Source organism: Spermophilus citellus (genome assembly GCF_964194105.1).
Source record: "Spermophilus citellus genome assembly, chromosome: 2".
NCBI classification, from domain to species: domain Eukaryota; kingdom Metazoa; phylum Chordata; class Mammalia; order Rodentia; family Sciuridae; genus Spermophilus; species Spermophilus citellus.
Window position 1 is genome coordinate 47997283 of NC_138183.1, and position 15642 is coordinate 48012924.

The 15642-nt window shown below is 37.8% G+C and overlaps 1 protein-coding gene across 7 annotated transcripts in view; it reads left to right on the forward strand.

The window, feature by feature from the left end:
• The window catches only part of ELAVL2 (ELAV like RNA binding protein 2), a gene marked incomplete at both ends in the record, with an annotated part of 122511 nt that overhangs the window by 42319 nt on the left and 64550 nt on the right, over nt 1-15642 (forward strand). For 3 of the 7 annotated variants that reach the window (XM_081280515.1, XM_081280518.1, XM_081280519.1), the window contains 2 exons: nt 12320-12391; nt 15159-15402. In XM_081280515.1, coding sequence (XP_081136641.1) covers nt 12320-12391; nt 15159-15402 — 316 coding nt within the window. Of the gene's footprint in view, nt 1-12300; nt 12417-15158; nt 15403-15642 lie in introns of those variants that run through there. The other 4 variants (XM_081280516.1, XM_081280517.1, XM_081280520.1 and 1 more) reach the window with 3 other exon arrangements.

A 15642-nucleotide genomic window follows, 5' to 3' on the forward strand; every position in this document is an offset into this window, starting at 1 on the left:
TACTACTCTTTCTTATACCTCACCAATTTCCTTCCTCTTATCCTTACTCTTGAAATGGAAAATGAGAAATGGTGTCCTCATTCCTCAGCTGAATTCCAAGGCCTGCAGTCCCCATGTCTTTGGTGTGAATCTTGGGTGTGAGCTTGACAAAAGATGGCTTTAAAAAAGCATGCGTGGGTAGGGCAGAGGGTATATAAAAATGACATTTCTAAGCCATTCTCCTTCCCTTATAGTGACGCTCAACCGGAGCTTGGCAATCAAAATCAAGTCTGTCTTTCTTTCTTTCTTTTTTTTTCCCCCCCTGCCTTGGTACTCAAGAGCTCCCTACCACTGAGCTACTTCCCCAACCCTTTTTCCTTTTTATGTTGAACGGGGTCTTGCTAAGTTGTTGAGGCTGGTCTCATACTTGTGATCCTTTTGCCTTAGCCTCCCAAATTACTGGGGTTACAGGCATGTAATTTTCCACTGTACTTGAATAGTCAAGGACCTATTTAAATTACATCTAAGAATGTACTTGAGTAGATCTCCATGTCCTTTACAGAAAAATAGTGAAAATTTTGGGGTTTGGGGTCATAGGTCCCTTCAGAAGAGTTTTCTTTGTTTTTAAAATATTTTTAAATTATTGATGGACTTTTATTTTATTTATTTGTATGTGGTGCTGAGAATCAAATCCAGTGCACCATGCATGCTAGGCAAGTGCGCTACCACTGAGCCATTACCCCAGCCCCTCTTTTTTTTTCCCTTAATGATCATTTTATCCAAATTTTGTGAGATTAAAGTAGTGATGATTGTGAAAATTTTTCTTTTTTAGTTGCTCTGAAAGCAATTGCAGTATAATTGCTTTAGACCAGCAGACTGCCTGGTATGTAGTAGGTACTTTCCTAAAGTCTTGCCAATGATGAAGGATTTACTGCCAAGCAGTTTACATGTGAAATCTCCTGTACTGAGAATCCTTTTACAGAAACTTGCTCTTTATATGGGATAAAATTGTAGCAGGAAATGGTTACTCAGAAACTCTAAACCAGAAAAACTTGAGCCAGTGTATCTTTGTAATTTCAAACTTTCATGGTGAAGCTGAAGTCTAGTTTGATGTGAAATACATTGTGAATACTGTGCACAATCTCCTGTTAGTCTCTTGCATTTTATTTTATTTTTTCCCCTGGCATTTTGAACATTGGGAAGCAAAATGCTTCATTTATGTTTTGCTCACATATATGTCCAAATTCAGATGCTTAAGTTAGAGGTGGTAGTTTCCATAGCAGCAGTGACTTTGCCCTTTTTATCTTTTTCTTAGATAGTGAAATATTTAGCGTAGGTCAGCCTGAGAGATTATTATTCCTGTCTGTGAGTTCTGAAAGGCTTCCTTGTATGCCTTTGACTTCTTGTGGTGCAGGTCTGTTCAGGAGAAGCCCTGTGAAGGGTGGAATGTAGTGTGTTCACCTTTTTTTTTTTTTTTTTTGATCAGTGTCCAGCACAGTGCCAGGTGCCTTAACTCAGGGAAATTACTTTGTGGTCTTGGAGGCTTCTTCTGTACTCCTTCCTCTTCCTGATGATATTTTACACATCAGAACTTCGCTGGGCCAGAGAGAAGGGTTAACTTCAAATGTGGTCTTGGTTTCATATATCCTTGATGAGATTTGCTTCTTTTAAACTATGATGTGATGACAGTGGAACACACCTGTCTTCCCCTTTCTCCCTTTGTTATGAAGGCTTGCACTGTTGTAACAAAGGCTTGCTGCTAGGATTTTTGTTGTTAATGCTGATTCAACTTAAAGCATGAGCTTACACTATAAACTTGAGTATTATAATTGTAAATGGGTACGTGTGTGTTAGTAGCAGAGCATGAAGGTCTTCTGCCTTATAAATAACCTGAGATGACTTGGATTCCTCAGGTGCATAAGGCTGCAGTAGAAAGTGTCCCCACTTGGCAAGAAATGCAAAAAACCACATGGATTAATAAGTGCGAAAGTTTTTATTTGCCACCTTGAATTACACTTCACAGCCATTCATCCTCTTTCTCTTTCTAACTCTTTGCATTTATTGTGACAGAGGTTATAGGCTTACATGGTAGATATGGGCTCACAGGAGCATAGAGGAATTATCTGGTCCAGCTCAGCAGTTCACAGCAGGCACTGTGTTCCCTCTTCCTATGCTGAGGCTGTTTCTATTAGTCAGGAGAAGAAAGGTGGTGAAGCTATTGTAGATGGAGAAAAGAGGTTGAGCAACAGTGGGAAGCAGCCTGGTAGTGGAAGGAACTACTGGGACTGTGTTTGAGCTTATTGTGTGTCCAGGAGCGGTGAGCATGCTGATGGAGAGGTGAGTGGGAACCAGGTCAAGTTGGATGCCTCACTAGGGAGCTGAGATATTGCTTTTAGACAACTTGAGTCAGTCTTACAATGAGAGATGGTTGTAGGATGCTCACCATTTTTGTGTGGATCTGTACCATGGAATAGAAGATAGATGGGAGGTGGGGGAAGCCTGGAAACGGAGCCTTTTGATAGTCTCAGCCCTGTTTTCAAATCGCAGTTTCTCTGCTCAATACCTGTGTATTGAAATCCTCATTTGTAAATTGAGGATAATATGTATAGCTCATAGTGCACAAGAGGATTAAATGAGATTTTGTTTGTAAAATATCTAGCTTCAGGCCTGGCACCGAACAAGGAATCAATAAATGCTAGTTTCTTTTCCTTCTCCACTTTTTCCTGTACTCTTTCAATTGTAGGAATCATTGAATTCTGCTATAAAAGGCAGTCACATCACCTGACCTCTTTTCTGTAGCAAAAGATTCCCAAGTCCTATCTATGGACAATTCAGGAGTATGTCTTGTTTTTCTTTTTAAATTAAACTTCTTTAAAATCACAGAGCAGACATTAACAAGTAATGTTGAAATTTAGGTTGCTTATAAAATCAGGAGAAAGATGGCAGGGGGCTGTTGTATGAATATATTTGAATCATTTCCCTGAGTTGTGAATTGTATACACTTTGGTACCATGTGATGGATCTCATAATGTGCACACTGTCAATCTAGAGTCTGCAGTACAGTCATGGATGAGACTTCTATAGTGCCTTTCTCTTTGACTTATATTCAGATTTCTCGTTTACAAGGCAAAGATTGCTTGAATCATCCTTGGAGTCTTATTGGCAAAAAGAGCAGGGAGGGCAGTGATTTGTAATCTTAAATATTAAAATTCCAAGAGGTTGAGCATGAGAAATTGGGGAGGATGGAAGGTGTGTGCACTTTTTGGAGGAAGGACTTGTACTTTTAAAATAACATAAAATGGGCTGAGGATGTAGCTTGATTGGTAGGCGCCCCTGGACTCACCCCCCCCCCAAAAAAAAAAAATTAAGGTAAAAATAAGGTAAATTAAAACAGAAAGGCTATAACTCAGATGTGAAATACTCAAAATATTGGCACCCAATATATTTAAATATAGTCTTTGGAGGTCGGGGGTTAAAAATTGCATCAATTTAAGCAAAAATTTTTATCTTTCTTAGTCACCATTTGTGACTATGAGCTAAACGTAGTTTAACATAGCATCTGCTTTGGAGGCCCAGGACAGGATCTGACAATCACAGTATGGAAAGCCTGCAAACCATACTTTCTGTCCGCACTGTTCCCTTTTCATGTTAAGACTTTCCCAGCAGAACTGTGCAGCCTGGTTGCCTATTTCAGGGAGACCAGGCCTTACTTGAAAGACGGATGAGATTTTCTCCGGTAGCATTTAAAAGTGGCATCTTCCTTGATCCAGCAATAATGATAATAGCCCCTAATATTCATTTAGATCTTCAGAGTTTGTAAAGTGCTTTGACATTGTATCTGTCAAAATATGTGTACATAATAAAAGCTTTTAAAGAGAACATACCTGTTTACCCCCTCCTCCCCTTTCCAGAGTGGGAACAATTCAAAGGGTAAGTGCTTTTGTAGTTTGTTTCTTAATTTTCTGATGTTAAAATGTAGCCTGTGATTTCATCTGTATCCTTCTCCTTCAGCCTATGGGAAATGGCTACCGCATCTCAACAACTGTCGGAAATACATATGTACACACTCTGGTTATATTACACACACATTATGCTCAAAGAATTGCCGCATTATTCATCTCTAAGGTGGAGAAACTTGCCCCTGCAAACTAGGAGAGATCCTTAAGCATTCATTTTAAATGTGCTTTACTTTAAAAGGGCTTTTGAGATAGCGTGAAGCTGGAAGTCTGATGAAAGTAGGAGTGGAGGCACTTAGCTGGGTGAGCTGGTCAGGAGTCGTCTAGAGCAGCAGCATCTTGTCTCCTTCCTTGTTAGATAACTGAGATCTAGGATTGGCGGTGTCGACCTGTGTGGAATGTAAGTGGACAGCATCTGAGGCTGAGAAGGGCCTTACCTTTTCTATAGTGTATAGCATTGACTTTTTTTCTTTTTTTTAAAAGCATCAAATCTTCTGTTCATTCTTAGGCAACAGATTAACTACAAATTTCCTTGTGATACTGTCAGCAGTCTTAATTTTTTGGAGTCACTAGGAGTAAAAATAACACTAATTGAACACAATTGTTGTCTTTTTTTTTTTTTTTTTGAAATGTAGTAAATAACCAGGAGCTTAATTACCATAGAAAGTCAGATGCACCAAGAGTTTTTTCCTAGCTGATACGTAGTCTTTAAGGAAAGTTGTCTTTTGAAGAACAGCTGGACCAAAGGAAGTAAATAACATTCTTGGTAAGAATTTTTAAGATGCCCTAAATTTCCTTACCAAGTAATTTATAGTCGGTCTAAATCGGAAGTGTACATCTCTTGGGAGTCTCATCACTGAACACATCAACTGAACAGAATGTTTATAGGCAAATACCAGTAAGTGAGGTGATCTACATTTCAGAGAGGGAGAAAGCTGGCGGTGAGTACTGATCAAGAATCCTAATGGACAGGGGAAGAGTACATTTCTCTGCTTTCTATAGTGACTCAATGATTCGAAGGTCTTATATGCCCTGGGATACCACATCTTAATTTTCAGTTTCCCCAAAGTCCTACAGAAATAAATTTTAGTCTTCCAGCATTACTTAGGAAATATGTATACCTTGTTTTGTTGATACTTGAGATGCCATTATTTTGGTATAATCTTGAACACTTAACTGTAGCATTTGGCTTCCTTTGTAAGTCCTGCTAAATGACAGCGAAGAGTAAAATGTTAGTCTCAGTGGACAGATGGAGGATTGTGGCTCTTTATAACTGTTGAGTTAAAAAATGTTATTGTGTCCATTAGCCTTCCTTGACTTTCATATTTCCTTTAGAGTAGGCATTCTTCCTGTGCTGGAGCTCAAATATGACAGTATTTTACTCTCTGTCCTACAGAAGAGCTGTGTTTTAACCTCCCTAATGAAAATACTCAACTACTGGGATTAATTTGAGGATTTCCAATCAGCCTTTCACAACTGGTACTATCCTGAGGGTGTTCCCCATAGCTGTGACTTTCCTAGAAGAATGTGAAGTTAATCCAATTTCTATGTTGATTACTATGTTAAATGTCTTAATTTAGCAGTTGAAATCTATCTGCCTGTACTAAACAAAAACTCTGCTACAAAAGCTGTGGGTGTAGTTGATTTTATTCTTATTGTACTCATATCCTTTTTAGGTTCTATAGCCAAATAATGGCATGGAAATTAATTAGGCCCACTGAGGTTGGAATGAAAGAATGAGGTTGCAATGATTCATCACCAGAAGGTAACAGTTTAGCTTGTTCCAGCCTATAACAAGATTGAGTTAACCTGTGATTTAACCATTATAAATGACCTGATGGAAAAATACAGATTTAAAAGTTTATTTCCATTTAAAAAATTGTAATTTATTCTCATTAGTTTTTGTCTACTTTGTTTTAAAACTTTGGGAGCAGGGAGGAAGCTTTGAAATATTTTTTGATTTTTAATTTCGAATGTTTAAAGGGGTTCTTTTGAATTTGAGAGTTGTTCAATGGTTGCGTCTTTGAAGTTACTGATTTTTTTTTATTTATATTTGCTATTAAATGAATCGGTTGCTGAATTCTTATAAATAATTATATATATATATATATATGGGGCTGGGATTGTGGCTTAGCTGTAAAGCGCTCACCTAGCATGTGCAGGACCCAGGTTCGATTCTCAGCACCACATAAAAATAAAGGCATTGTGTTGTGTCCATGTACAAAAAAGATATTCTCTCTCTCTCTCTCTCTCTCTCTCTCTCTCTCTCTCTCTCAAAAAATTATATATACAGTGAATAACTCATATTTATAAACTCAGATTTTTACATGTTGGGTTTTTTAAAGGACAATCCCCCCCATTTCAGATATCTATAGAAGTTCTTTGTTTATTCATGTGCTCTTGTCCCTAGCACACAATAAAAAATTTGGTGGTTTATTTGAATATGTGAGCACTTGGAGTCTAATTTCTTGATGATGGATTTTAACAGTTTACTGCTATCCAGAATCTTCTGAGCATATCTAGAATCTGACAACTTCTCTTCTGACATCACCATGGCCAGTGTCACTGTCTTCTTACCCCTGGATTACTTCAGTTGCTCCTCAGCTAGTCTGCTTCCAAACTTGCTGAGTGCTCCTGCACACCCACACACAGTTTATTTTCATAGAAGCCACATGCTACTCTTTTGCTTAAAACCTTCCATGGTTTCCTTTCCTATAGTGGCCTTCTAGGCCTTATGTGATCTGGCCTCATTACCTCTTTGATGCATCTCCTTCTACTCTCCCTTGCTATTCTTCTACACTGAACAGCTTTGCCATTGTTGGTCTCTCTACCTAGAATGATCCTCTTCTGATAGTCCCATGGGGGCTGTTTGTGTTTCCTATTATAACTGTAACAAAGTAGTGTAAACTTAACAGTACATAATTTTTTTATGTTCTAATCCTGAAGGTCATGAGTCCACTGAAGTGGGTCCTTGGGGGCTAAGATGAATGTACTGGTATATCTGAGCTCTTTCTAGAGGCTTTGGAGGAAAATGCTTCCTTGCCTTTTCCAGCTGGTAGAAGTTGCCCATATTCTTTGGCTGGTGACCCCTTTCAAAGCCAATGAAGGCCTGTTAAATTCTTCCCATGTTGCATCACTCTGATGCTGACTTTCCTGCTTCCTCCTTTAACTTATGAGGACCCTTGTAATCACATCAGACCCACCTGAATAATCCAGGATAATCTCTCTTTTCAAGATCAGTTTATTTAGCAGCCAAAATTTCATCTGCAACCATGATTTCCCCCACTATGTATAATAACATATTCAAAGACATTGGGGAGTTAGGAAGTGGACATGGAGGGCAGGAAGGGGGACAGTATTCTACCTACCACAGCAGCCAGCTCACATGTTTTTCAAACCTTGACTGCAACCTTTCCTTCAACCTGAAGCTACCCAAGCCCTGTCTAAACATTCTCAGGTCCTCTCACTCCATATTTTCATTGCAGATAAAGATACCAGGGTGTTACTACATTGCTGTAACTCAAGCACCTCGTACTGAATTTAGCCCATGGTAGTTGTATATGTATATTTGTCAAATGGATGAACAGGGTTTGAAGCTTAAGCAGATCTTTACTTCCCATTGCCCATCATAGGTGCCTGTTAATGGACTTAGAGTGTAGGGAAGTACTTGGGACCCTAAACTGAAGTTTCAGAAAGACTGGTGTTGGAGACATTGTACTTTGTTTATAGGAACAATAAAGGGCCAAGAGATGATGTTGGCTGCCAAAGAACATTCTTGTGACTCCTTCTGGTAGCTCTTGAACCTATGTTAGCCTTAAGGACAAAAATCTGAGTTTGAGGTTGTTGGAATCCATACTGCTGGTGAGTGTGGAGCAGGCCTGTAATTACAGTGTGCCTGTAATCATAAGATTGAGAGCCATGACTTGAATCCGATGTGTTTCTAAATGCCTTTGTGCCTGTAATCCCAGAGGCTTGCCAGGCTGAGGCAGAAGGATCACAAGTTTAGAGTTGGCCTCAGCAACTTAGCGAGGCCCTAAGTAACTTAGTGAGACCTCTCAAAATAAAAAAGGGCTGGAGATGTGGCTCAGTGGTTAAGTGCTCCTGGGTTTGATCTTTGGTACTTAAAAAAAAAAAAATGGTGTGGATGGGGTGGAGAGTTGACAAGGATTCTAGGATTGAGGAACTACCTTGAAGCTTAAAGTCACAAATTATTTTAGGAACATAAAGCAAAAAGATTTAAAGAAAACAAACTTAATAGGTCTGTCTTGTAAATGACATGTTAGCCCTGTGACTTCAATGCTTGGTTAACTCTTCTCTTAATTCAGTAAAGCCAGCAATGTATCTTGAACATGCCGTTTTAGTGACTTGAATGGGAAAGATAAAGTGTTTGTTCACAATGGTGTCCCCCAGATTAAGGACCCAAAGGGCTACTTATCCAGTGCTCACCTGTGAGCTTTTGTGATGATTTCTCTGCTTGCTTTGTGTGCATTACTTTCTTGCCTCAAGTTCCCTAAAGGAAGATGCTTCTTGGCCAAGGCTGTGGGTTTTCTTGCTTTTGCTTTTTGCTGAGCTTAGTTCTTAAATCTGAGAGACAAATGTCTTCAGCTCACCTTGTAACTTGGCCTTTAGAGAGAGAGACTTGATGTGATCAGAGGGAAGGCACTGGAATGCCCTGACCTGGTGCTGTGCTACCTTAGGTATGGAGAACCTTCTGGCTGCAAATTAGTGTGGAGACCAAGGTCACTAGCCACACAGTACCTTTCAACTCTGGGAGATGCTTGTCCTTGCCTCTAGCCATGATTCTTTACAGAGATTGTTTTCATTTGTGTTTACCTAAGCTTTTCTAGTCAACATAAGATTGAGAGCCATGACTTGAACCCTGTGTTCTAAATGTCTTTGTGTCAAAAACCCTTCCCTTTTTTTTTCTCTTCTGAATTTACCTTTTCTTCTTTCCTGTTCCTAAAATCGTATCAAAATCTCACATAACACATCTCTGTAACCGTGTCAGTCAGAAGCTTGGAACATCTTTATGTCATGATTTTGGATTTGTCCTGGCTTCCATGTTTTTGAGTTGGCAAGTTGGTGAGACAGGTTCTTGAAATAAAACCATACAACTGATTGCTTGAAAAATCAATGGTTTCCTTTGTTGTACTGTGTAATAGAAATCTGGACTTAAATGGCTGAGGTTGGCTGGTGGGATGCGCCAAAAATTGAAAGTATGCTTTCATAATTATCTCTGGTATGAAATATTTGAAGTAGGGTAGAAAACCAAGTTACCAGATTTGCATGCAATTAAGGATATGGTTTGTCCTTAAGTTTTTTTTTTGAAGAAACTATTTTTATCCTTTGCCTGCACAGACCCTTGACATGGGGATAGGGTGGATTGGGGTGTGGATCTTGCAGGCAAGCAGAACAGCATGAGCAAAGGCAGAGAGTGAAGCACTGGACTTTTGGAGGGAGAAGGAAGAGCTCATGATTTTTAGGTTCCTGAATAAGCAGGCTGGAAGATTAGTTGTAGAGGCTCACTGGTGTTTATACCACTTCCATTGAGTAACTTACAGGTAAATGATAGGTAATAGGGAGCCATTGATGGTTTAAGAAAATCCTCCTAGGAATAGGCTGATTTTTGCATTGGGGTGAGGAAGGACCTTTCTAGAGGTTCTAATCTGGTCGTCCAGAGGAGGGTGAGAACCTGATTAGAAAGGTAACCATAGCAATGGAGTGGGGATCAACTGCATAGATTTAGCAGATGCTGTGTAGTGGCCATCTCTCCAGTCTTGCTGAGCCTTTAATTAGAGAACTCTGGTTACTATATCAAGTGGTTGTGGAAACTTGTTGTTCTCAGATACTATACCAAGTGAATTTAATGAGAATTCTGAGAATATATTTAAGATGTTTTTGGTTAGCAGTCTTGTCTTTCTTGGTGGTTGTCTGTTGAAGGTTTGAAAATAGTGAAGAAGCTGATTGTCTTAGCTTTCAGATTTTTTTTTTTTTCCCTAAAACTAGGAATGACTGGGAGATAGAGACTTCTCAAGAACATCTTTTATGTGATCAGGAACTATTGGATCACTTCAACTTCTCTAATTCTTAGTATTGCCAGATAGGAGAACTAAAGTAATAGAATTAGTCCCACAATTCCACTTTTGCAAGAAACTATAGATATTGAGGTACACAGTGGGCCATTTAAATAAAGAAAGAAAGAAAGAAAAATCAACCTAAAAAGCCTCTATGGCCTTTTGGAAGTAAACTTGGTGACTGTGGAAAAAAATAGACTGCCTTCCTCTCTCCCTGCAAATTAAAATCCATGCTCTCACCAAACTAATACCTCATTATTATCTCTTGGAGCCCACGAATATGTAGAATATTCTAAATTGAGCTGTGCTAAAGTGTCTTTTCATAAATTACTACATGGAGAATGACAGGAGGAAAACCAGTCTGAATTGGCACAATTGATCTCTAAATTAAGAGGCAAATATATATTGAAACATTATTTTTTTAAGTCTTAAAACTAATGGCTCTGTTTCAGTAGAATATGGCCTTTTTTCCTTCCAAAGAGTTTCAGAGCCAATGGAATCTATAAATAGTGTACAGCCCAGTTGTCTGTGGTAGATTGAGTAGAGCAGAGTCGCCTGTCCTTAAGTGAAGGGGAAGTAGCTTTACATTTTTAGTAACTGAATTGTTGGCCAGCATAAAGGTAAGGGCCATGTGAGCAACTTATTTATAACTTCCCATAAAGGTATGTGTCTGCCTCAAGCGGAGATACTGTCTGGGGTGTTTGAAATGTAAAAGTGCAGTAGAATCATTTTCCATACACAGCCTTCCTAGCTAGTTGGTTCAGTAAAGTGATTGTTCGCATCCCTGGGGCTTTCAGAAGGAGGGGTGTCAATAGATGAGCTCGTTATTGTCCACATCCTATGGAACACAAGGGACTGAGGCCATTATATTTGAATCTGGTTTTATGTAGTGAGGGATGTTTAGATATTCATTCCCAAGGATATTCTGGACATAAGTCTAGGCTTGGTTTAACCTGCTGGGTGTGGTCCTTTTGCCCTCGTCCTGTGGTCTAACCACACTTGGGTTCTTGTTGTAGTATTTCATGGATATAAAACACTTTTTGTTTTCACAGGTTCAGTTTGACTATAGGTAGTTTTTCTGGAAAATAAAGAACAGAGTCAGGCCGAATTTTCTGGCTGCAGTGGGAGAAGGGAAGAAGAGTAAAACATTTTCATGGCATCCTGTAAAAGTATTTAAACCCTCTTGGTAGATGCCAGAAAATGGAATCCATCATTGCCCATTATTACTGTACTTCCTAGCATCATGAGTGAATCACTTAATAGCCATGAAAATATCTAATGAAAATTTTAAGATATAATAACATAAGGGACATTTTTGGCCCTCCTTTGGTATTCATTGTTTATTTTCAAAGAATCAAAAAACAATTTTTTGATTATTATATTGACCATTTAAAGCATCTGCGTATATGGCTGAAAAGTAAACTTTGGCTTTTGTGCCAATATCATGGCTCTGATTAGTATTCGGGCAAGTTGTAAGAAGTGGTAAATGGCCCATTAACTATATGGGAGGACTCATGGCAGCACTAATTTCAAATCGTGCTGGGTTTACAATTTACATATTAAAAAATGTTCATTTGATTTTGTTCAGGGACAGCACTGACATCCTATACAAACATTACTCCAAACAATCCTATTTATTGGTCCAATTATTTCAATTGAAAGATGCTGGTTTACTGCCTCTTAGTATATGTGAACAACTCTCAGTGAAACTGTTAGAGAATAGTTTGACTATAGTGGCAGAAAAACCTCACAGGGTTTCCATTCACTTTTAATTTTAAGTCCCACGATTAAGGATCATTTGTAGTATAATGTAACAGTGGGGCAGATATAGCTTCTCTTAATGCCCTTTTGATATTTTTGGGAAAGCATACTTTTATGTAAAGCAGTCACTTATGAATTGCATGATCGCTTTTTCTCACTACAAAATTTCATTCACATTTCCTTCCTTCTCCCACGCCCTTAAGAGAAAGGACAGCATGCAGTATTTTGCTTTTTTTATTTTTTAATTTTTGAGGGATGGTTTAAGGTAGTTTTTAGGATAGATGCCAAGATAACTAGCTAATATTGTTTTAAAATCAGGCTCTTAATTAAAAATGCTTACATTTGTGCAAGAAAACTACATGTTAAAATGAATTTAGAAAGATTAGATTGGAATTGCCTCAAATTCAATTAAGCCACACTGCATGGACGTGCTGGGAATATCAATACAATCACTGTAAATTTTGTACAAACTGATTTGTTGCATTATCTTGCTCATCTAACATACGGTACTTTTTGTGTCCATATTGCAGACGGCAACTCCAAACTAACATGGCAGTCAGACTGTGTGATGTGGCTTCTCTGCTTAGAAGTGGTTCGTGGGCAGCAGAGCCTTGGACTGGGGTCTGTGGGATTTTTCTTAAATTCTGTAGGCTACTTTTTTTTAGCATGTTGCAGGAGTGCTGAGGCCATACCAAACACTTGAACCTTTCATTTGGCATACTAATTGTTCTTATATTTAACTATATGGTATGGCCATCATTAGGACTTAAAGCACATTGCAATTTTAACTAGTGGTATATGTAGATCAGAACCATACTCTTGTATGTAACTTTTTATAATCTAAATTAGGATTTAGCACAGACTCAAAAGAGTGACAACATGCTTTTTTTAAAAAAAAAAAAAAAAAAAAAGAACAAAAAGTTTTGGTATGGTCTGAATACTAAGTTACCGTAATTCTTTACATTCTGTTTACTATGTATTTTTTTGGTTACTACATTTTGAACTTATTTAAAATTCCTGATGCTCAAAAAAAAAAAAGTTGAAATTGTAAATCTGGCTGGAAATTATTTGCCCAGTAACTGTTGAAAGACTTTGCATTCTGTGAACAGTTGTGTTGAGCCTATCAATGGAATATGCATTATTTGTAAAATATAGCACATTAGTATCATTTTATTCTGAGCAGATGGTCCTATAGCTGAGAGATGCTGTAATTTTCAGTGCACACAGCCTACTGCAGCTGTTCACTTGAATGTTGGCTTAGGAGCTCATTCTTGCCACCTGAACATGGAAATAAATGTGCAATTAAGTGAGGAGTGTTTGTTGTCCTTGCTAAATCCTGCTAATTTCAGTCAGTGAACACTTTATTTCAAATGCCATCCCAATGAGCTTTAGTCCGAATCTCACATTTACAGCTTTCATAGCTTCTGCACATACCCTAACTTTTGAATAGTGGTTTGTTTTAATTGGCTTTGGGCACTTTCATCTTGTAGTTGGTTCATTGTTTTCATAACTGCTCAGCATAGGTTAACCCCCTGAAGGGCAGTCCACACCTAACATTCAACAAACTCAAACAGTTATACTTTATTAGGAAATCTGAAACCTACCTTCTAATTTTCAAATAGATTTGTTAAGTATAATAAAACCCATATCTTGAATTACTTGATTTTTTTTTTTCTTAAGGATTTCCAAAGGTTTCTCTATTTTCCTTGACCTCCTTAAATTATTCTCTGAAAATATTCACCTGAAAAAGGTAGCTTGCAGCTTGGAAAACAAATACCCATTTCTTTGAAAGTGAAATGAAATCATGGAAAGAAGTTGTAACTAATGATACTGCCTAGCCATTTTGGATTTGGTCTTTTTGTTTGTTTTTGCTTTTGTTTTGTATTTTAACTCGACAGCACCGATTTCTTGTCCATTCTGACCAGACTCAATCTGGTTAGTTAACCAGTCTCGATCTGTCTTTGTTGCCTTCTTTTATAAACATCTCTTGACAGTAGAGATTTCTTAGTCACTGATGTGCCCCGTTTATTTTTCTTAGGCAATTTGCTTTAAAAACAACAATTTTTTTCCTTTAGTCATAATGGTAGCCCTCTTTCCCTCTCCTTTGCTTTTTTTTCTTTACCTCAGATTCTTTGCCTTTTCTATATTAAAAATTCCCTAAAATTAGCATCCCATCAATTTAGAGTTGTCACATTGAGCAGTTGTTCTTTGTGGAACTGAGTGGTGCTTTGAATGAAATGCAAAGGATAATCCTTTCAGTGATGCTTTGATTTTTGGGTTCCCCCACAGTCTTGGCTGTCCAAAGTTAGGTAACTATTGGAAAATACTTTTGGAAAACTTGGGGCTATGGTTTGTGATTCTTGTTCAAAGAATAATAGGATTGGTTTTTAGGGGACTAGATCCACATTTGCTTAATAAGTGATTTTTGTAGAGTAGCTTGAATATTTTTGAGGCCATTTCCCCCAATTCTGTCACTTACCTGGTATTTGGAGTTTATAGATACCTTAAAATGAAAATTCCTTGGGCTGGTCTGTTTGCAAAAGTTGATTTATTTACATTGTTGTTTTGGTGGACTGGATATTTTTTTTTCCTCAGTCAAGGAAAAATATCATACTGAATTGTTTGGGGATTTTTATTTCAATGCTATAGTTCAGTTCCCTTGTTGGTGATCTTTAACTGCCAAGATTGACAAGAATAGCCTATTACATTCTACAAGGTAGACAAAATACAGCTTCACTTTTAAGTTACCCTATAAATTCTTTTCATTCCCTAACATATAACATTTTTCTTATTTCCTATCAATGGTGAGGTATAAGATATTGTCAATCAAATATGAAAAACATTTTCAATATGTAACCAAAACAGTACATGTTGACAAATTTATATTTTTTACAGTACTCTTGCTCCTTGATTTTAAGTTAATGGATGTCTGTCAGTTTTAGAATATTGAACTTCTTAGGCTAACTAAAAATCCTCTTCAGGTTTAGTAGGTCATTTTTTTGGTTTGTTTTGGTAGCATGTTAAGCACTTTTATTTTCTAGTATGATTTTTAGCCAGGGCTCAATTCTTTGCCCTCTGGTACTCTGGACACTGCAGGTGAGTGAGGCTATGTGAGTAGAGCCAGAATGTGATGCTAGAAAATTCACAAGATTTAAGTTGTGCTCATGTGCATGTATGGAATATGTATGTGAAAATGTAATTGCAATATTTAATTGAATAACTTAATATGAAGTAAAAATTAGCGTAGGTGTTGCCCTTTTTGTTGAAGTTTTGTTGTAATTTCAGCAGAATAACTTGTGTTTAGTGACAAGTGTTTAAACTCTTGGATGGAATCTCTAATAGGTTGTGAAATATGAATTCTGACATTTCTTGTTTTCTCTGTTTTTAGCAGGTAATTGCTGCCATGGAAACACAACTGTCTAATGGGCCAACTTGCAATAACACAGCCAATGGTCCATCCACCATAAACAACAACTGCTCGTCACCAGTTGACTCTGGGAACACAGAGGACAGCAAGACCAACCTAATAGTCAACTACCTTCCTCAGAACATGACACAGGAGGAGCTAAAGAGTCTTTTTGGGAGCATTGGTGAAATAGAGTCCTGTAAGCTTGTAAGAGACAAAATAACAGGTATGCAGTTTTATATAGATAATTCATGTTGAAAGCGTTATGTTTCAGGATATGAGAGTATAACAAGTATGTTATTTGGAAATCATTCAGCACTGCTGTTATTCACATCTAGACTTTCTGTTACTGATTGTTCAGAATAGTGAAACTTTAGAGTTTTAAGTTTCCTTTCAAAGCATGAGAATTTTGAAGTGCAGTATCCACATACACACACACACACACACACACACACACACACCCCTA